Source organism: Mus caroli, unplaced genomic scaffold (assembly GCF_978045245.1).
Source record: "Mus caroli unplaced genomic scaffold, Mus_caroli_1 scaffold_20, whole genome shotgun sequence".
NCBI classification, from domain to species: Eukaryota; Metazoa; Chordata; class Mammalia; order Rodentia; family Muridae; genus Mus; species Mus caroli.
In genome coordinates this window covers 6,200,193-6,221,603 of record NW_028227275.1, presented here as the reverse complement: position 1 = coordinate 6,221,603, position 21,411 = coordinate 6,200,193, and the positions used below count along the sequence as shown (strand labels likewise).

General features: G+C 47.8%; 1 protein-coding gene across 5 annotated transcripts in view; it reads right to left on the bottom strand.

Moving 5' to 3' along the window:
* Gpam (glycerol-3-phosphate acyltransferase, mitochondrial) overlaps positions 1-21,411 on the bottom strand; it is a 95,553-nt gene that overhangs the window by 4,305 nt on the left and 69,837 nt on the right. For all 5 annotated transcript variants that reach the window (XM_029472900.2, XM_021151280.3, XM_021151279.3 and 2 more), the window contains 16 exons: positions 18,968-19,081; positions 16,606-16,752; positions 15,872-15,968; positions 15,117-15,253; positions 10,950-11,049; positions 10,442-10,654; positions 8,838-8,951; positions 8,627-8,712; positions 7,628-7,743; positions 6,507-6,577; positions 5,623-5,887; positions 5,122-5,264; positions 3,585-3,662; positions 2,840-2,980; positions 1,886-2,075; positions 42-100 (listed from right to left, as the gene is read on the bottom strand). In XM_029472900.2, coding sequence (XP_029328760.1) covers positions 42-100; positions 1,886-2,075; positions 2,840-2,980; positions 3,585-3,662; positions 5,122-5,264; positions 5,623-5,887; positions 6,507-6,577; positions 7,628-7,743; positions 8,627-8,712; positions 8,838-8,951; positions 10,442-10,654; positions 10,950-11,049; positions 15,117-15,253; positions 15,872-15,968; positions 16,606-16,752; positions 18,968-19,081 — 2,071 coding nt within the window. The remainder of the gene's footprint in view (positions 1-41; positions 101-1,885; positions 2,076-2,839; positions 2,981-3,584; positions 3,663-5,121; positions 5,265-5,622; positions 5,888-6,506; positions 6,578-7,627; positions 7,744-8,626; positions 8,713-8,837; positions 8,952-10,441; positions 10,655-10,949; positions 11,050-15,116; positions 15,254-15,871; positions 15,969-16,605; positions 16,753-18,967; positions 19,082-21,411) is intronic.

Below are 21,411 nucleotides of genomic sequence, written 5' to 3'. Positions count from 1 at the left end.
AGCTACACAGAACAGAAGGCAGCGTGGTCGTGGACACATACCCCGATGTCCTTAAACATTTTCACAGCGTTCTTCACGAGACAGTATGTGGCACTCTCAGCTGCAGAGAGACAACAAGGCCTTCAGTGTTCAGGCTCAGCATACGGTCTCTACATGGGAGGCTACAAAGAACATGAACGCAGGAGTCCAGACTGAAGCAAGCGCCCTCCTGCTAATGGCAACTCTCACAGCCTTCTTCCAGGGACCTGCCATCTCCTTAAACCTATCCTGCCATCTATTAAAGAAAGCAGAGAGAGGAGAAGAGGCAGCTAGGAGAGAAGGAAGACAGATGCACCAAGCATCCATCTTGCAGTCTTGTAAGAACCAAGCACGGTGGTGCAGAATGGCTTGCTAATAGCAGACAGTGATGGTGGTTAGACCTATGGCCATACAAAGCTCAAGTCTAGAGGTCAGGAAACAAGATTTCTTTTTTCTTTTCTTTTTTTTTTAATTTATTGTATGAGTGCTCTGCTACATATACAACTTCATGCCAGAAGAGGGCATCAGGCTCCGTTATAGATGGTTGTGAGCCACCATGTGGTTGCTGGGAATTGAACTCAGGTCCTCTGGAAGAGCAGTCAGTGCTCTTAACCACTGAGCCATCTCTCCAGCCCAGGAAACAGGATCTCTAACCCACATTTGCCACTGATTAGTCAGGGGCCTGCGACAGGTGGTCCCAAAGTGGCACGAAGGGACTGACGATCTCTACACTTCTTCTGGCTCTGAACGCTGACTGGCATGTGCCCCACTGTGCCAGACAACCACCAGGACTCAGACAGGCGCAGGGCAGCACTGTGCAAAAGAGGCCTTCGCTGACAATGGCTCACACCCCCAGCAGCAGCAGACTGAAGGAGGTGGCGAGCATACAGTGAAAGACTACACAGCAGACAGAGTCACAGGCAGCATGCATGAACCTCCATTACCATGTGAGCTGGCCAAAGGCAGACACACAACACAGAGCTGGACCATTCAGCTTGTATGGCACACCACAGCAGATCTGTCCAATGAACGGTCAGCAAAATTGTACCTTTTCCCCAATTTCCCAAAATTAACAGAATTATATAATAATAGGAAAATGGGTTTGTGGTTTTGGTTTGTTTGGTGTAGCAGTAATTCATTAAATTCACTCTGTGCTCCCAGAGCGTGCGCAAGTATTTCTCGTCACCCACCCAAATGTTTTGGATAAAAAATGAAAGATTCATACACACCACCTTTATATTTTAATATGACGTCACTAGCTTAATGGCTGGGCCACTCCTGAACCTCCTTGTGGCTAACACACTCCCCTCCAATATTCCTGAGTTGACACTTCCTAAATCTGTATTTTATCCTTGTTGCCCTTCAGGGCAGCCCCCCTGGGGCTTCCCACACCCCACACCCCACACCCATCCCTGCACCTACATTCTGGCCAACTCTCCCTCCTGCACCTTCCCGGCATCTTCCTCCTACCTCAGTCCCTTCCCGGGAATCCTAAAAGTCTTCACCTCTGTCTCCCTGCCTAGCCATTGGTCTCTGGCAACTTTATATCTCAATCAAAGCCAACTGGGAGCAGGGAACCGCAGCGCAGACATGCAGTTCCCGTGTGATTTCAGGAGCCAAATTAACACAAATAGCATTAGAACCAATCCTCAACAGTCTCGTTTTTGTTTGTTTTTGAACTCAATCGGTAGACTACGCTGGCCTCGAACTCACGGAGATCCACCTGCCTCTGCCACCTAAGTGCTGGGACTAAAGGCATGTGCCACCACTCCCCAGCTTTTGGGTTTTTTTTTTTGTTTGTTTGTTTGTCTTGGTTTTTGTTTGGGGAAACAGTTTTCCAGAGAAGCCAAAATGAAACTGCACATACCGTACACGGCAACGTTCCTTTCCGTCCTGGTGATAAGGTACCTGTGCAGTTTCTGCAGGTACTCAGACTCGGGAACTGGACCGCTGAAGTTGTGGACAAAGATGGCAGCCGAGCTGTAGGCTTCTAGCAGGGGACCCAGAAGCCTCTGAAGAAAGGTGATGAATTGCTGGTGCTCCTTGGACTGGCTCACCTGAGAGCATAAGCAGAGGTGAGGTCACCGGAAGGGAGGGAAAGCAGGGTCAGCTGCTAGGGACTCTGGGATCCCAGGGCTGAAGATGGTCCTCCCACTAGCACTGCATGGAAGCAGCCTGCGGCTCCAGCACATGACTGGCTAGGAACGATCAGCTGGGACCAGAGTGCTCTTCAGGGCACTCCCTCCCTCCCATAGGATTTGAGGGGCCTGTCCATTCAACACTCATCTAGAATGAATCATCCTAATTGACCGACAGGACTGTTACAAGTTCTCATCCCTTGGAACAGCTGGTCTAGGGGCTGAGCCCTCTGAGGCATGCACTTCAAGTGTGATAGACACCCACGCATGTAAGGAGCAGGGAACAGAAGTTATGTATTCAAGCGCATGAAGCGAGACCGCTGTCCATTGGTGAAGCTGGTAAAACCCAGATGGAAAGAGAGTTAGTTCCTAAGTGTCATTTGGAAACAAAATCACTGCCCTGTGGAGAGCAGGTGCAGGGGTGGGTGTCGGGAGAGGCCTGTGCATTCCTGGAGGTGCTGAAAGTCACCCTTTCTTCATCCATGGTTTCCCAATCCTGTTCCCTTTCCACGTACCAGCTCCCACACTATACAATTTAAGGGACTGATTTTCAGTGACTTTACTCAGTGGTTAGAACTGGTGCATAAGAACTTTGGACATGAAGAAGTCACCAGTACCATTATCTAACTGCAATATAAACCTAACATCTCACTGTTCTTGACCCAGAATTCCTCACAAAGTACCTTGAGATAGCAATCTCGCTGCTCCTCACCAAAGTCACTGTCTTCGTCTTCCTCGTCACTTCTCCAGTTCAGGGGTTCCGGAAGCTTCTTGTCCCACTGCTGTTCTGCAAGGCCAGGACTGACATCTTCCTGGTCATCTTGCTAGGCCAAGAAGAGAGCGGACAGTAAATAAGATTCCTTGGCACACGGCCAAACATGCAACTGATGGGCCAAAGCCAAGGAAGCCTGCCTGAGCCCTCTCAGCCGTGCGTCCCTCACACGTATTTCCAAACTTTTTCCAAACTCAAAACCACCCGGGAGGCAGCAGGGAGGACAGATGGAGGCTGGGGAAGTCACAAGAAGGAACTTCCATTTCTTCTGAGTGGAGGGTGGCTTTCCCAGCCCCTCTGAACCACACTAAATCTATTAGACAAGACTCTGGAATCTCAAGAGAGAAAAATGAACTGTGCACAAGCTACGAACACCTAATATGCTTCACGTCTCATCCAAGAATCAACGTCCGTATGCCAGAGATCAGATTAAGATCTAGAAAACACCTCTGACAAAAGAAATCAAAATATTAAACAATCCCCAGACATCTGTACCCATTCTTACTCTCCCCTGCTACTGTCTGAACATAAACACATAGCAAGTATATTTACTGGTTAAAATAACCAGCAGAAACACTGTTTTAAATAAATAATTGGTAGAAAAAAAAATGAAGAGCAAGAAACTAAAGAAAATAAAGCCAGGCCATTTCTCTTACCTCTGCCACTGTGAGAATGCCATACTGGATGAACTTGCCAACTGTCTCATGACAAACTTGGTAAAAAGTCTGGCAGGGCTAAAAAGAAAAGGCCATTTAAAGATGAGTTGGCCCCATACTTTTCTTAAAGACTCCACCACCTTATTCATCCCCTGAACAAGTCCTTTGATCTCTGAGGTCCACTGTCTTGATAAATGGTCATGACAAGGCCAGAGAAAAGACCCTTCCCATGAGTGGCAGTACACTTAGTGTGTCCCCAACAATAGGGAGTGCTACTGAGCTTAATGCCTCGGTGGCATGAACCCTGGAAGGAGCAACTCCTTGGACGTTTTGGGAAATCTTGTTTCTTCTGTTTGAAGATGATCTCCATGCAAGAGCTGTCTTACGGTGAAGACAGCTCACACAAGTAACGAAAGAGGAAACACAGAAGCCCAATGATTCAGGAGGCCCACAAGGAACACGCGGCCACTTGAGGAGCCCCACTACCCACACCCTCCTGACCCTGCAACTCAAGTGTCAACCGCACACAAGGAGTATGTTCAAGAAGACCACACTAAAAATGATCACACGTGTGAATGTCCCAAGATACAGTCATATGAGCTAAAAAGAACAGTACAGGCAAACGTAGATTCTACATGGTTCAAGTATCCCAAATCTGCTCAATATGTAGGCTGCATTTTAAATGTCACCAAGTGCAGGGCGGTGGTAAATTCAACATTCTACTTCTGAGCCTCTGAAAGTATAAGCTGAGAAGGTTTCTGGGGCTCACACTCATCGTTTGGGGTTCTAACACCCACAAGAAGATGTGTCGGTTACTGACAACTGGCACAGGACCTTCTAACTGAGAACTTACAACAATCTCTCATGCTACAGAGCCAAACAAAAGCCAAGACAGTCGAGGCCAGACCAGCTTAGTGGCTCTGAAACTCAGAAGTGGGTCAGAAAGCTGCATGGACGGGAGATGTTCTGAGAGAACTAAAGGCGTCTCACAGCTGCACACAGACAATTAAGAAAGGATCAGGGGGCATGGAGGTGCCTCTGCAGTGAGCTGGCCTAATGCTGCTTGTATTCTAATGCTAATTTGGGGCCCCTAAGACTGTGCCCCAGAAGCAGGTTAGAAGATGAGTGACTCTGCCCCCAAGTTATTTCTTTTTGGTGAATAAAGATGACTGACAGCCAATAGCTGGGCAGAAGAGACAAAGTGAAGGTTAGGCTTCTCAGGCTTGGGGGAAGAGCAGGACCTCAAGGAGGAAGAAGGTGCAGGAGAGGAGTAAGGAGAAGCCGCTGTGGGTTAAGGGTCAAGCTGGTGTGGCCCTGAGGGCTGCCCAATTGGAGCTAAGAGAGCCCAGATGGAGCATAGTAAACAGTAATAACTCTGGTTATCACTGTAAAGAAGATTCTAACAGCATGGAGTTAGGCAGCTGCCCAGCTATTGTACTGCTTAGAGCTGGTTGTAAATATTAAGGCTGTGGGTATGTCTTTCATCCAGGAACTCCATAACCAAAAGCTGGGTAGAAACCCAGCCACCTCCACTCACCAGAGAAATGGTACCTTCGTTAGAGAGAAGGTAGCACAGGCTGGCGGCCTTCCTCACCAGCTGCTCCTGGCTGATCAGGTTGCCGAGGCCTCCAGCAGACCCTCCAGAGCACCTCTTATTCTGGACTGCATAGATGCTGCAAGCTAAGGAAATACAGGGAATCTGAAGTCAACAGTCCTGGGTCTCAAAGAGAAACTTTGACTCTTAAATGACCAATAGAACCTATTAACAAATAAAAAAACAAAATCTGCAGTTGCTGGAGAAATTTAACTACAGCCCCAAAGAATCCCATTCCGTGAGGGCCTAGCTGATGAAAGCTAAGTCTCCTGCTCGCCCCAGAACTCTCTTAATTCACCCCCACAGTAAGAAACTCAGTACTACACAGGGAAATTCAGTAGGCAGCCGTTTCACTAGAGTAAACTCCAGTGTCCCATTCTCTAGAGCAAGGGGCTAGCAGCTAAACCAATCAGGCATCACCATGTGATCCAGGCCCTAATGTACCTATGATGGCTTCCATGATGAAGACATGAAGTACGCCATTGCTGTAGAAGTTGAGTTCAAAGACTGACGGGACAGTTGTGCTGGGAGTAATAAAAAACTCATCTTTCCTGCTCGTGTGGGTGATGGTGACACAATTCCCCAGAAGCTGAATAGCATGCATGACGACATCTTCTGAATTCCCGGAGAAGCCTAGGTCAAAATCTCGAGCTAGGACTTCCTCCTTCATCACAAAGAAGTCTTCCACGAGCGTGGAGAGATGGATTCCCTACATAGAGACAGAAACGGATTGTGGCATCAGAAAGCCTCATTTCCCCAGATTTCTTCCTGCTATGACTGCCCTGCTGACAGCCACAGAGACAGGCCCAGACCAGCAACATGAGCAAGTAGGAAAGGCACTGCTCCCCAGGACTGTCACGGGCAGATGTCCCATCACAAAACTGAGCACAAAGGGAAAGAGAAGCGGCTGCCTGACAGTAGTGCCAAGGATCCGAGCGTTCGTGAGGATTCCCTTGGCTTTAAACACACGTCCCAAGCGCTCATGTGAAGAGCACGACAATGAATATGGTAGACGTGGTCTATCCATGGCAGAACTACATAAGCCTATTGTGGGAGGACAGAGGGGCTCTAATATTCAGAGCAAACTGCCTGGAAACTCTTTTCCAGCAGAACGTATACTGTGTCCTGAAATATGCCTTATTTCCATTACCTACAGCAACCAGAAACAGTATCCTTCCACGATGTGTATTCACAGTGTAGCTCTTTCCCTCGCTGGACTGCTGGGCTCAGGGCAGGGTGCCAGCCTTCTTTTTCTGTTCTTCTCCTAGCCTCAGCCTAACAAACACCCAGGCTTCTACCAAAGAACATGAAGGAGCGATAAGACGTACCTGCCTGTGTCTGTAGAGGAGCAGACAGGCCACAATGTGGGTGGACATGATAGCGCAGGACTTGCTGGCGGCTGGAAAGAAACAGAGTGTTAGCTGGCCTTGCTCTAACTAACATGAGGCCTTGAAAGTGCTTAGCTTTAAACAGAAGCCCGTGGAGCTAACCACGTCTTCTGCTATAATTCCTGTAACTGCAGTTTACAGTGGAAATACAACTGGATTTGACAGTGCCCTGGTAAAATGACTTCAGAGCAATCACTTAGCCATGAGGCCACATTCTAAGACAGATCCACCTTCAACCCAGAGCAAGTAGGCTAGATCAGTCAACAAAATGCCTTTAATGAAATACCAAGACCCAAAGCGCAGGCCCCCTCTGGAGCTCTAAAGGGGCCTGGACTAAGTGCCACAGCATGCATGCCATGGGCTGTAGTCTCCTTTCCTGTCCTTGCAGGTCCCCATGGTGAAAAGCCAGCATACCCAGCAGGGAAAGAGCAGGTCTGAAGTCACAGCATCAGGCTCCATCCTATCTCTACATTCATTAATCTCGTGACCGGTGTCCTGTTCAGGTGCTCAAGGGCACCACAGTACACAACTTGGAATTCCAGGACAGCCTGATGGTGGCCGCTCCACCCGCTGCTTTGTTAGCCTGGCGGCATCTTTGTGCACAGATAGCACAGAACAAAAGCAGAATCCACGAGAGTGCAGAGCCATTCAGGGCTCCGTCCACACCCACAATTCACACAGCCTTAGATGGGCAGCCAATCAGTACTGAGTAAAAGGCCTCATGCAGTCAGAGGTGAAAGAGACACCGCTAAAAGCCCCGAGATGTCAGACCATGAAATAGTTCAGGCCGTCACAAGCGAGGCCCAATCACCTCGACACAGCCCGCTCTAAGCAGCAGGAGAATCAGTGATGAGCGCCCGCTCCATCAGAGGTCCTGCGGTGTTTGTTGTATTCTGAGCCCCACCCACCTTCGATGTTACTTTCCTTCCAGGATCCTGCCTGTCACAACCTAGGCAGTAGGTGATAGACTCAGAAGAGGGACCCCCCCGGCGGAGTTCCAAATGTGGACAGCCTACTCCGCTCCGAGGGCCGTGTGAGCAGAAAGCGTGCAGCTTACTTACTGAAGAGAATGTGCTCGGCCAGGTTTGCAATCAGCCTTCGTCTGAAGGCTTCGTCTGCTGGGTTTCTGGACTCATTACTGGATAGGTCTTGATGTTCATCAGCAACGTCATTCGGTCTGAAGAGACAAATCACCCCTCTCAGCCCCACAGCGCAACTTCACTTTTATTTGTGAGATGCCTTCTATTTCTGTTGCCCAGACTAGCTAATATTCACTGTGTGGATGGGGCCAGCCTCCAGCTTGCAGCATGCCTCCTGCCTTCTGACTGCTGGGCTGACATACACAAGGCTAGACCTAGCCTCACGCTTTAGAAGGCACACAATACGGAACTAATCTCTAAATTATGAGTAGCTCCGATCACCACACATTTTAAGTTTAAATGATAAATAGATCATTTCTCTGGATTATTTTCCTCTGCAATGTGGAGCCTAATATATTTTTTCAGACAGAATACTTCATTTATTAATCACTGAATAGTCTATTAATATATCACTTCCAAACTCACTGGCAGAATGAATGCAGAAAGCAAGAGATATTTTAAAACAGCTGAAAACTCTAATTTTAGGACTCTAAATTACAAAGCATTTTCAGTTCTGGAAAATTCAATTACTACCAAACATTTTCTATGCATCTGACTTACAATATGTATAACCCAAGCAATCACTGAAAAATAAAATAATAAAATAAAAACCCAGTTCACATATTCAAAAGCATCAATCAAATGATCCAACAAGATTCACAAACTCACAAAGGTTTTATGCATAATTAAAAACAAAGCCTACACACACACGCACACGCACACGCGCACATGACAGAGAGAGACGGAGACAGAGAAAAGCAGAGACAGTGCGAGAGAACTCACATCTTCACATCTTCCATCAAATCAAGAATATTACTGCAATGAGGTCTGAGAAAGATCTCTTCCTAAGGCTGACCTGCTGTCCTACACAATCAGGGAAAGTGATGGGATAGCCGAGTCCCACAGGGACCCATAGCCTACCTTGAAGGAAGGATCGCTGGTAACAGTGCTTGCTCCAGAGAAAGGGGGGCAGATACAGGTTTCTGACTCTGGCCTTCTAAATATTCCTGGAAATTTAAAAGAAAGGAAAAAAAATCCTTCATAGCAACATATAAACTATATTTGATCTTCAAAAGTTAAAAGGAACTGTTTAAAAAGCAAGCTTTGGGCCTGTACCTTGGCACACCCTCACCTTCAAGGAAAATGGCTGTGCAAAATCCACTCGGACGTAGCCGTAGTTTTTCCGCAGCATTCTGATAACGCCTCTCGCCACACTCCAGAGGCTCTCGTTCTTCTTGGGCTTCCCCTAAACAGTGAAGAGGGAGGATGACCTGCTTGCTGCTGCTGCTGCAGCTGCCATGCATCCCTCAAGTGCAGGAACTGTTGAAAGTCACAGGAGCTAAAATCCCAGGAGTACCTCCTACTTTTTAAAGCCTCAGGTTGCCAAGCACATACCTTGTCCAATAGTTCCACTCTACGCAAGCAAAGCGGAGCTCCCCTGCACTTGCACACTGCTGGCGAGGCCATTTGGTGATGTGCCTCACATGTGGACTCATGAGTGGGCAGTGCTTATCAACCGAGTACACTCCGGCTTAAACTATTGGCCACCCTCCCTTAGTATGCACACGTGTAAGTAAACCCAAAAGGCTCTAAGCGAAGTGTGTTGAGACTTCTTTCAAAGAGCTGTTCTAAAGATATTTTAAAATTTTGGCTTCTTTAAAAAAACACAGAAATACTGTAAGATTAACGTTTTCATTTTAATCCCAGGTGTGATATGGGGCTGCTTCACTCTACCCGCAGCAGCTGACTATGATTTGCCTCGTGCTCTAGCTGGGGCATGGTTTCAACAGCCACAGGTAATTTGTGTGACTGAGTGACGTTTGGGATGCTGGGGACTTTCTTAGAGAGCATATAAATGCTAGGGCTCCAAGAGGCATTGGGGGTTGTTGCTGGTTGCTGCTGGTTGCTGCTGGTTGCTGCTGGTCATGGTTGTTCAGTAGTCATGCACAAAGAAGAAGATATCCTGACCTCAAAGATCAAACTTGCCCCAAGGAACTCGACATTCCTAATCAGCAGGAAGTAGGTAAAGGATGATACCCCGCCCCTTTCCTTTCTACTCTTTTTTCTCTCCTATCAAGTGAGGAGATGAAAGGATGAAAGGGAAAGGGTGGAAAAAGTAGAAGAAAGAACCCACAAAGTAGCAAAAGATAAGCTCCAAGCTGTGTGTGTGATTTCCTTACACAGTGGAACATCTCCCCACTGTGAAGTCTCAACTGCATGCAGCAACATGGCCAACCCTCACAAATGCTTGTGCTCACAAGGCATTCAGATTCCAAAGAACTGCACACGTTATTATTCTATAAAGTTCAATCTTCTTATAAGAGGTCAGACACGTGACTATCCCAAAGGGGGCTAACAGGAGGGGAGCCCGTAAGATTTCTGGGTGCTGATAATATCAGTCCTTAATTTGGGTGCTAGTCACATAGATAAACTCATTTTGATCTCATCTAAGTGCTTATGACTGGTGCATCCTTTGGTAAAAATTTACTGAAAAAAATTCCTCCCATTTCTCGGATTGGTTTGCGATTGCCAGTCTTCAGGCTTCACTAAAATTCACAGGAAATCAACCCTGAGACCGCAAGGAGACCACCACGTGAGACTCTCACAGCTGACAGATGAGATGAAGGCAACTCAGCATGCCCACCCAGGCAGGTGTCAGATGATTAGCACAACGGTGTCATTAAATACATAAAAGCTGGAGAGGCCCAGACGGCCTGATGCAGGCCAACTCCTTACCAACTGTTCGCCATTGTAGTGACCTTCGATTATGCGATCATACGAGATGCCCACGGGTATGACGAGGATGTCAGGAATGGTGTTGGACGACAGAGTATCCACTACCACTGAGAGGAGCCCTGCCCGGGCACAGGAGGTCTTGCCACTGCGGGACCGGGTGCCTTCCAGGAAGATCTCCAGGAACTGCTGCTGTCGGAGGAGTTCAACTACATGCTGAGATACAAGAAAATCAGACATGAACAGAAGACTGAGCAACTCGGGTGAGTGCAGGACAGTTAAACCCTAAGACAAAGCCCAGAGAAACACTGTAACTTCACCACTGACCTAACATTTCCCCACATCCATTACAGGCAAGGATGCCAGCACGGCTGTGCTTGGGTGATCACACACAAGAATCACCCACAGCAATGCAGTAATCTCCCAAACCCAACCAAACCCAACACGTCTCCCTCACTCTCCAATGACAGCTAATGCTGCGGGCTTGAGGACAATTAAAGGCCATACGCACCCCATGGAGCAACGCTCTGTACAGAATGTCTTTGCGTCCATCTGGGGTTTCATCGAGCCTCCGTCTTATGAAAAAGCCCCCAAGCTTGTGAATCAAGGTACTGCAAATTCAAGAATGCACAAATTATTTGTAAGGAAAAATATAAAAAGAAGACTCAAATGTCAAGAGAGTCCAAAGCATTGCCATCCGGACAGAAGCACACGTGTCATTTGAATGTTGATGATGAAAACACAGGGGTTCCTTTTCCGTGTTGCTGACGTGTTTCACTCACTCCTTAGCCTGGGAGCATCGCTGCATCGTAACTTCTGAGCCAAAAAGGAACCTGACAACGTGATCCACAGAGGTAAGGATAGGGATTTGAGGGAGACTGAGTCATTGCCTTCTCTGTGTGTCCACTGGTGAGTTCTCTAGGCTGTAGGAGGCAGGTCCATCCCATCACACAGATGCATGGCCCTGGCTAAACCAAATGGGTCACAGGCTGGGCAGGAGTTAGAAAACTAGCCTCTCTGGCTGAGGACCCTGGATCGATTCCCAGTACCCACATGGTGGTTCACAACCATCTGCAACTCCAGTACCAAGGGATCGACACCACCTTCCGAACTACTTGGGCACTGGGTACACACGCGGTACATAAACATATATGCAGGCAAAATATTCATGCACATGAAACAAGTCCTTGATTTTTTTTAAAAAAGATATATAAATGAGTCACAAAACAAAACTAAATGTCAGAACCTAAGAACGGGACTGACTGGTAGGAATGGAGGAGGGGTTAACAAAGATGAGAGGAAGATAAGAGAGTGTGAGGAAGAGAATAATCAGAATACACTAAATACACAAAGTTAACCAGTGGCTGAGCATGGTGGTGCATGCCTCTAATCTCAGCACTCAAGAGGCAGAGACAGTAGGACTTCCAAGTTCAAACTGGTCTACATTGCCGGTTCCAGGACAGCCAGAGCCACAGAGTAAAACCTTGTCTCAAAAATGAAAAAAAAAAAAAGAAAGAAAGAAAGAAAAGAAAAGGGTATTTTTAAAAACAAAACCCCACCCATAATCCCCAGTCAGAGTTTGAGGCACACAGACATTATCCCATGGCACATTTGTAAAATGAACAAATATTCCCTGGGAAAATACTCTCAAGTAACTGATGCTTAAAAGAGGGTCCCTATGGGGCAGGGATAATTTTACCAAGCTGGAATCAAGGATCACCATCTTTACAGACAGGAGACGGGAGCTGGAGAGACAGCGCAGCAGCGACGATGACTGGCTACTCTTCCAAAGGACCTGAGTTCAACTCCCAGCACCTACATGGCAGCTCAGAAGCCTCTGTAACGCTAGTTCCAGGGGATCAGACCTCCTCTTCTGGCCTCAGTATTTATCACTTGTCCATACAGGGATAAAACAACTCTGCTCCCAGCTCCAGGTCCCTCTCTGCAGCGCTGATAAGCTTAGACATGAAGCTGAAAGTCTGCTGTCAGCTGTCCTAAATTTACAACCTCTTCCTAGTCTTTTCAATAAGAGAAGTTGTTTTCAAACACTAGTATTTGCATTGGTGTAAGTAACAATACTATATATATTCAATGTTAACATTCTGGTCTCCTTTGCGTCTGTTTATGGAAACCAAGGTAAGATGTTGGTGAACTGTAGCATCATTCTGAAATTCTTCAGAATAAATTCAGTGAGTGAGCAATGTAACCTGAGATGTGTTTGTCACTGTGGAGACTTAAATGAGATGAAAGAAAACACCAGTGTCTGCTCTGTCGGAAAGATAAGCAATGCCTTGAGCTCCTGAGGAGAAACACGGAACTGTGAGAAGTGAGAAATGACTGGCACTTACAAAAAAGCTTCACTCAAAACCAGATCTGGAGAGAGTGAGTCTGTGAGCAACTCTGACCACAGGAGAGCCCCGCAGGCAAGTCACCTTAGTGCTGAGACCAGGGCTGTCTGCCGTGCACGCGTGCGTGTGTGTGTGTGTGTGTGTGTGTGTGTGTGTGTGTGTGTGAGCCCCGCAGGCAAGTCACCTTAGTGCTGAGACCAGGGCTGTCTGCCGTGCACGAGTGCGTGTGTGTGTGTGTGTGTGTGTGTGTGTGTGTATGAGCCCCAGCAGGCAAGTCACCTTAGTGCTGAGACCAGGGCTGTCTGCCGTGCACGCGTGCGTGTGTGTGTGTGTGTGTGTGTGTGTGTGTGTGTGAGCCCCGCAGGCAAGTCACCTTAGTGCTGAGACCAGGGCTGTCTGCCGTGCACTCGTGCGTGTGTGTGTGTGTGTGTGTGTGAGCCCCAGCAGGCAAGTCACCTTAGTGCTGAGACCAGGGCTGTCTGCCATGAACATGTGCGTGTGTGTGTGTGTGTGTGTGTGTGCGCGCATAGGCGCATGTGAGGCCAGCACACAACCCACAACAGCCACATGCCATTAACCAAGATCCATCTACATACAACAGGCCTGGAGCTTGACAAACAGGCTAGGCTGGCTTCCAGAGAGTCCATGGTGCCACCCGCCCGCCTGCCCGCCTCTGCCTCCCCAGCATGGGGACCACAAGCAGACACCACAACACCCAGACTTTTCCTGCACAATTCTAGGGATAGGCCTGAGGGCCTCACAAACAGATTACCACTGTACCATCTCCCCAGCCAACCTGTCTGGTGATTTTCTAATCTAGTTTCTTGGTTCCCTGGTGCTGGGGAAAAAATGCTGTGGGGTGTGACGAGGGTATCTAGCCCCTGTGAAGACACATCTGTCCCGTAGGTTCCTGTCAGTGTCACTATGCTGTCTGTCTATGGTCCCTATTACACGATAAGCTATTTGACAGTCAGGGCTAAGTGTGGATAAGGACCACTGACCACAACAGTGGCTTCTCTTCTGCTGAAGGATCACACAGGCTGGCTGCAGACTTGGGATCTAGAGAACTCAGAGTGGATCAGGAAGAGCATCCCGCATGGTGAGGCTGGGGCCTAGACTGAATGCCACTGTGGGAGGCCCTGCCTGTCCAGCGACCGGCCCCTCCCTGCAGTTTCTCTCTGCATTCACTGCATTGGAACTCCTGGCAGGTCGAGCTGACCTCAGTGCTGTGTGCTGCTTGGAAGTTAAGAGTTCAGTTTCTCACACAAGCTCAGCCCAGTCCTCACCAGCTTCTTCTCAGTGACCAGAGGTGGGAGACGGCAGATCTGGTCTCCCTATGCCCTCTGCTGAGCCCCAAATGGGGGCAAGCACTGACTCTTAGGAACTCAGGTTACTAATTCCTTCTCAGTTTGTCTCTGCTCTCCTCTCCAAGAACACGGCTATACTGACATAAGCCCTCATCATTTGCCTGAACTCTCACAACAGATCAGAATTAATTTCTCCAAGTCCAGAATGAGCAGTCGACACACAGGTCTGCGCATGCGTTCAGTCAGGAGTTTCCCATCCTGAGCAAGAACGGCTCTGGATCCAGCCCTAGCTGTGCGGCTGCCCCTCCTGCCTCTGGCCTTTCCGTGGGCTTCCGTGGACTCACTCCAGCGCACCTACCTGCCTCCACTGTCCTACAACCATGCCCTGAGCCTCTGCCTTGAGGCTCTACACTGTTCCCCTTGAGTGTAAACCACAGCATCCTCCGGAAATGCCCTGTCAAAGTGTTGGGTTGGGTTCTCTGCGTCGTGAGGTCAAAGTGGCAGCAGGGTCACCCTTGCTGACGTTAGATACCATGGTGCCATCCCCCCAGCTTCCTTGGACAGGCCTGATCCATTGCCCTTTAATGGCCTTTTGCTGCCTGATACTGTCCTTCAGTTGACCTGCAACACACTCCAGAAAGTAGCCCATATCAAATACAGAGACAGCGAGATGGGCAAGGCTTGCGTTGTATGCTATGCAAATGTTACACAATGAAATATTACTTCTACAATAAAAAGGCTAATGTCATTTTTATAACAAGTATCAAAATATAACAACAAATCCCATATTCAAAACAATCTTGTTATAGTTTGGGTTGGGGTTTTTTTGTTTCTGGTTTTGATTTTTGAGACGGAGACGCATTATCTACCCCTGCCCGGCTGGAAACTTGCAGTCTGAACCAGGATGGCCTAGGATTCACGTAGACCCAGCTGCCTCAGCCACCCAAACACTGAGATTAAAGGTGTGTCCATCTGACTAAACTAGCTTTTTACCACCGTTCACTTCAGCGAGGCTTAGCTCACCTGAAGACGGGGATGTTGAGATTATTGCCCGAGGCGATGTACGGCGCCTTGATGTTGTGGCAAAAGAGGATGAAGGTGAGCAACAGGTAGTCAATGTGCGATCTGTGCACGGGCAGAAACAGGAGCGGCAGGTTCGTCTAGGCAGAAGGAAGCGACAATGTTAAGGCTCGGGAGTTAAGGTGCAGTCCTACTTTGTTTGGTTACTGTCATCATCCTTCACTGGCCAATCAATGACTCGCTCTCTCCCAACAGGCTCCAGTAATTCCTCAGTGCCTACACAGTAGACATAAGCTCCATTACTACAACAAAGAGACCGTGGGGGAGAACACACAACAGTTCAAGTTGACCCACACCTCTGCTGAGGAAGACATCGTCATAGAAACCATCATGGAAATGAGCACAGGGCTCTAGAGCCAGGTGGGCCGATCTTCCCCTCGGCCTGCGCCTTTAAGTCACTATGTGTAAGACAAGATGGTGAGACTTACTATGTGTAAGACGAGATGGTGAGACTTGGTGTTCAGAGTTGTTGCAAGGTAAATTACAAAAGAAGTACTACACATCTTTGATAGGCCCTGCTGGTTTCCACAAAGGGTGTCTGGGGGTGGGGCGTTTCCCAATGGGTTCACAGGGCAAACAGCACAGAGGCGATACTCTGACCAAGCTCCAGCAGCGCCCCACACACACGGGAGACACAGCATGATGGGACACAGGACCCACACCCGGGGAAATGGAGTGACAGGAAACAGAAATCCTACCTCAGTTGCAGCCTTGACCATCTCGAGCTGACCCTTGTGAATCTGAATGTTCCAGAAGAAGCTGTTGAATAGCTTTAGCAACACCCAGCCAGTCAGCCTGACAGAAATAAACACATTTGAAGCTGTACATATATAGACACACGTGCATGTTACAAATCTGCATGCAGTTTACTTCTGCCTCTCTCAGCTTCTGGATCTACCACCTAGAAGTAGTTGTAAATTTAATTTTAAATTGAAATCTGTAAAAGTACTTGTAAAAAGTACTGTAAATTTAAAAATACATATGTGTGTGTGCACCTGGTTATCTGAACTGAAAACTGGGCATATGGACTTAAAGCAGACACCACTCACAGAAGTCTCTGCTGGCTCTCAACTATGAACACATTTTTCTCTAGCAGCACTTACACACTTCAAAGGCGAGTAGCCAGGCTAACTTAGTGACCTTCTAACACTCAGTCCCTCCATGTCAGACATGGACATATAAGGCTTGACTCAGCCATCTGAGGAGAACAGGGGACACCCATAGCAGAGCAGCCGCCACCCATCGGCATGGGTAAAGGCAGCCCGAAGCCTCTGTGTGCTCGTTCACAAGGGAGCATATTGATTTACCAATGGAACACATGAGTACCCTGTTCGCATGTCTCCCTTGATGGAGGAAAGGAAAATCCCACAACTCCAATCTACTTGAAGGAAACAGGCTGGCTTGGGCCTCAAGCAACCCTAGCCTGAAATACCTGATCATCCCTGGGGAGACGGTGGCGACCATTTCCTGGAGGATCTTCCTGGCTTTCCTTTTCACCTTCTGGATGGCTTTGGACTGCTGCTGGGCAGATCCATCTGGATTCAACTCCGCAGCCACTTCAGCAATTGCCTCTTGGACTCTGATTTCAACGTGAAAGTCAGACAATGAAACAGATTCCGTGTAACAGGACATACTGGTATTTCCCAAACTACAGCTATACACGAATATGTCGGACAAACAGACTAGAATGCTCGTTATCTTTAGTGTGCAGAAAATGCATGTTCTCTTTCATCTGTAGTAGAGCAGCCAGAGAGAGAATACAAGTTGGGACCCTCAGTCGGGGTTGTCTATCAAAACTGATGGGCAGAGCCAGGAGAGAGGGTTCAGTGGTCAGGAGGATGTACTGTTCTTGAAGATGACCTGAGTTTGATTCCCAGCACCTACAACAGGCAGCTCACAACGGCTCCAAGGGATTGGACATTCCTATAGCCTCCTCCTATAGAGACGTACATTCCTACATACATACATACATACATACATACATACATACATAAATAACAGTAATAACACCTTTCCAATGGAGGGCATCCTAAGCCAAAGGCTCCTTAGCAATCTGGACATATCTAAGAATTCACTCAGAGATCTGAGCGACTGCTGTGGGACTGAATGCCCCAGTCAAGTTACACTTTAGCAAAGCCAGGGGAGCGAAGGCCGTCCTGTGTACGTAACTCACAATGGAGCACGTACTCAAAGAACACGCAGACTTCATGAAAATGGATTGTGTCATCTATATGGAACCCAGTATAATAAACAAGGTAAAACAAAGTGCCACCAGAAAGTCAGAGTACTGCATGGCTTTCCTTTAGCCATCATAATCATAATCTGCCATTTGCTTATATTGCACCTCACCAGAACTGCATGCAAAGCCCTGAGAAGACAGACGTAGTGTTTACTTTTTGTTTTCTCCTTCTGAATCAGTCATTTTACAAAGGCAGAGCTCGACACTGAGCCGTAAGAATGTGCGGCAGGAAAGGCTCGTCCCACCGCCGCACTCACGGCATGGGCCTAAGATGCTTCTCTAGGTGTCTAATGTGAGGCCTGTACTGTCAACTATTCAATCGTTCATGTAACATGCTCTCCTGAGTTCTTACAGCGTCCAACACTGTTGGCGTTAGAGCCACAGCTCTCCACAAAGCTACAAAGAAACATTATGAATTCCAGGTTTTCAGCCACCCCATCTCCGGCCTCTCACTCTAGCTATACCTCTGAGGTGGGTATAGCTAGAGGCGGCGAAGAGAAACTCTCACTCAAACTCCATACTGTGAGGCTCAGAAAACCACCCCTCAAGCATGGAGCAAGGTGAACTTCTTTAAATAAAAGTAAATGGGAGGCCTAGGAAACTACCCTAGGCTTCAAAGCTCTCCGTGATCTCTTCTGACCTAAGACAATGGAAGCGGCCCTCTCTGGAATTCCCTTTTCTGACAGACAATGTCTCCCCCGGGAGACAAGATTATCTGAAACGTCTAGAACCCTGATAAGCATAGAGGGAAAGCTGCCACCTGGGACGCAAAGTACAGACAGCGCTGGCTGACTTCATCTAGTCTTCCGAGGGAGGCTCGCAGCTACTTGGGCAACCTAATCACTCTGTCCCCAGTGAGGTTCCATTGCTCATTTCCTCCCTCAGAGAGAACTCTGTCCCGGCTGTTATCTCTCCCCAGCTCACTCATGATCCACTAAAGTTACTTACTGCAACTTAAAATCATCCACAGCGCCTCGTTCCCTTCTCCCTGAGGCTACTCCAGTTTCCCACTGCCTCCTTAGACGGTTACTTTTCTGGGGTCGGTGCACATTAACGAACCTGTGAAGCTCCTTCCCTGATAGTCTGCTGATGTCTGCCTCCCTCAAAGATAAACAAGTTTCTCAGAGAGCGAAAATCCGAAGACTCTGGCAATGGCTTCCTACTGCACGGGCTTGGGTCTAAGTCCTCAAACCAAATACTTCTCTTTATGCTATCAAAACAGAAAATGGGTTGCCGCCAATATCGGTATGACAGAAAATTGAATGGGGAACCCTAGGCACATGCACACACGTCTCTAACATTGGCTCATGACTGCTTCCACTTTCTAGAAGCCTCGTCAGTACACAGTCCACAAACCAGGACCACCCACCCCAGCGGCAGTCTTTCCCCGCCTTCCACTCTCCTGACTTCTGTGACCCAATACTTAATGTTCAGAAATGCAAGCACTGCCCTTGAGAGAGAAGCAGAGAAACCAACAGAAGAGGCTTAATTCCCACCCCCTCCCACGGCCACATCCACCCTGTCCCCGCTTTGTCAACAGTGGCCCCACTCTTACCTGCTGCTGTTCAGTACATTCTCAGTAATACTGGTGGCAAACATGCCCTTATGGACATCTCGCTCTTGAACAAAAAGGATGTAAGACAGCCGTCTCGCCAGCCACCCTCGGTGCCTGTAACACACACACCACCTCAGCGAGCGCTCCAGAACACCTCTACTACAGAGTGGCCCTCCACCCACAGAAAGAGTTTCAGGTCATTTATTCCAGCCAATGGCTCTAGAGCCATTTTGGCTCAAAATGGTCCTATGCAGCCATTTTGACTCATAATTGTTTTTGTATATTCTCAGGTAAAAGAAATTGCTTCTCATGCTTAACTTGTTGCTGAATGTAACCCAAAAGAAAAGTCTGACTTCATCAACAGCACCACGAAGACAAGTAAGTGGGATGTTACCCATGAGCTGTGTGTGGGCAGGACAGATAGAGGTGACAGACAGGGCACAGCGATAGCTATAGGTGACATAAAGTAAACTTGGAGGTCTCCTCCCAACAGGAAAGGCAATTTTTGTATTGGAACATTCTTCCAAGACAAGCACTGAGTGTCAAAGTAAATTAAAAGCTAATCAGATCAAAGACATCTGGTTTCTCAATCGCTACATTTCCCCAGTGTAAACACACAGCAGGTGGATCTAAGGCGAAGTTCTCTCTCTCATAGGTGACGATGACTGCATGGTGATTAGCTGGGGCACAGAGATGCACTTCAGAATCAGAAGCCGTGAATCTCACTGTGTGGTGATTTGAAACCACGTATGATAATGGCATGCGGTGACACTGTCAGCACACTGCAGACGTGAGGTCAATAACTCTGAACTCTGAGGTCGGTAACTCTGGAACTGCCTGTGACTAGTTTGCTCACATGGCTTCTGATCCCTCCGTCACTCTCCTCATCTCCTGAAAAGCTTGGCTCACTGCTGCATTCAAGCCCAAGTCTGTGTTCAGTGAGCCCTTCCAGATGGTTGTTACGATGTTTGCCCAAGCACTCCCAGAAACCCATGGAGCGTGTGTGGAGGTGGGAGTGTGCCTGAGTGAGCGAGCACCTGAGAGCGCCTGACAGAACAGCACAAGCAGGCGTGCGACCGGCCTGCACATGTGCAGCACAGGGCCTGTCCTGCGTATAAACACGTTTAGGCTTTGTCAGCTAACACACAGGCAGCCAGAACTAGTAACTAGTAACTAGTAATTAGTAACTAGTAACTAGTAACTAGTAACGAGTGTGGGCTGTTACCAAGTCAATATAGTCAAGGCTTCGTAAACTGTCTTAAAAACCGTTCTAAATAAGAATACCAGACAAAACTTTTAGCTTCATACATAAAATGTCTATTTACATCAAGAAGACACTGTTTCTTTACATGAAAAGTCACAGTCGTGTCAACTAAAAAACAAGAAATAAAACCTGACTTCATAGAGCAGTCTCTCCTCTCTGCTTTGCATTGAAACAAAGGCGAGGCAGAGGAACCTGAGAATGGAGAGAAAGATAGATCCGTGGCCTTGGGCTGCAGTTTTCTGACAAAAGCAAGCTCCAATCCAGACAAGCTGGCCTCATCGCTCTCAGACAAGACCCTCTTCATGTACTTAGAGCAGGACCACGGAGGACTGAATCCAAGCACTGACTTCCTGGATCACCTTTCACAGAATTTTCATGACCAAGAACACCTCTTACCACCAGCGATGAGAGGCCCTAAGTACTCTAACAACTGTAAGTCCTGCAGTAGTCTTGGCTGCTGTTTCTCTTGCTTCAGGAACTCTTCCTTATCCTCTAACTTTAACTTAACGGAAAACAAAGGCCTCTTTCTCTGGCACCTCTAAATCCCTGTATACTTGGATCTTGGAAGTCAGAACTCACTGTTTTAAATTATCTTCAGTAAGCAAATCAAAGAAGGTTTAGCGCAGGGACGGGCCAACAGGAAGGAGACGTGGCAAAGGGAAAGAGAGAGGTGAATCTGAGCATAGTATTGTGACACACACCATGAAAATACAATGAAGGCCGCCATTCTGAAGTGGATGCACACTCACAAAAAGGACATCGACTTAGTACAGAGATGATCCAGTACTGTGTTTGTATGTGGCTACACACACATGTCAGCAAACACACACACACACAGCAGACACACGCATACAGTCAGGTGAGTGCACATGGCAGACAATGGACTCTCCTTGTCTCATAGGTTCCAGAAACCATAATCAGGAGGTCATCAGGTTAAGCCAGTGTCTCTCAACCTTCCTAGTGCTGTGGCCCTTTAACACGGTTCCTCAGGACGTGGTGACCCCCGCCCCAGCCATTATTTCCTTGCTACTTTATAACTGTTAACTCTGCTACTGTTATGAATCATAACGTAAATATCTAATATGCAGACTGTCTACCTGCTCTCATTAATTTAATGCAAACACTATTAAATAGTCTTCTGACCCCCAAGGCGATCACGCACCACAGTTGAGAACCACTG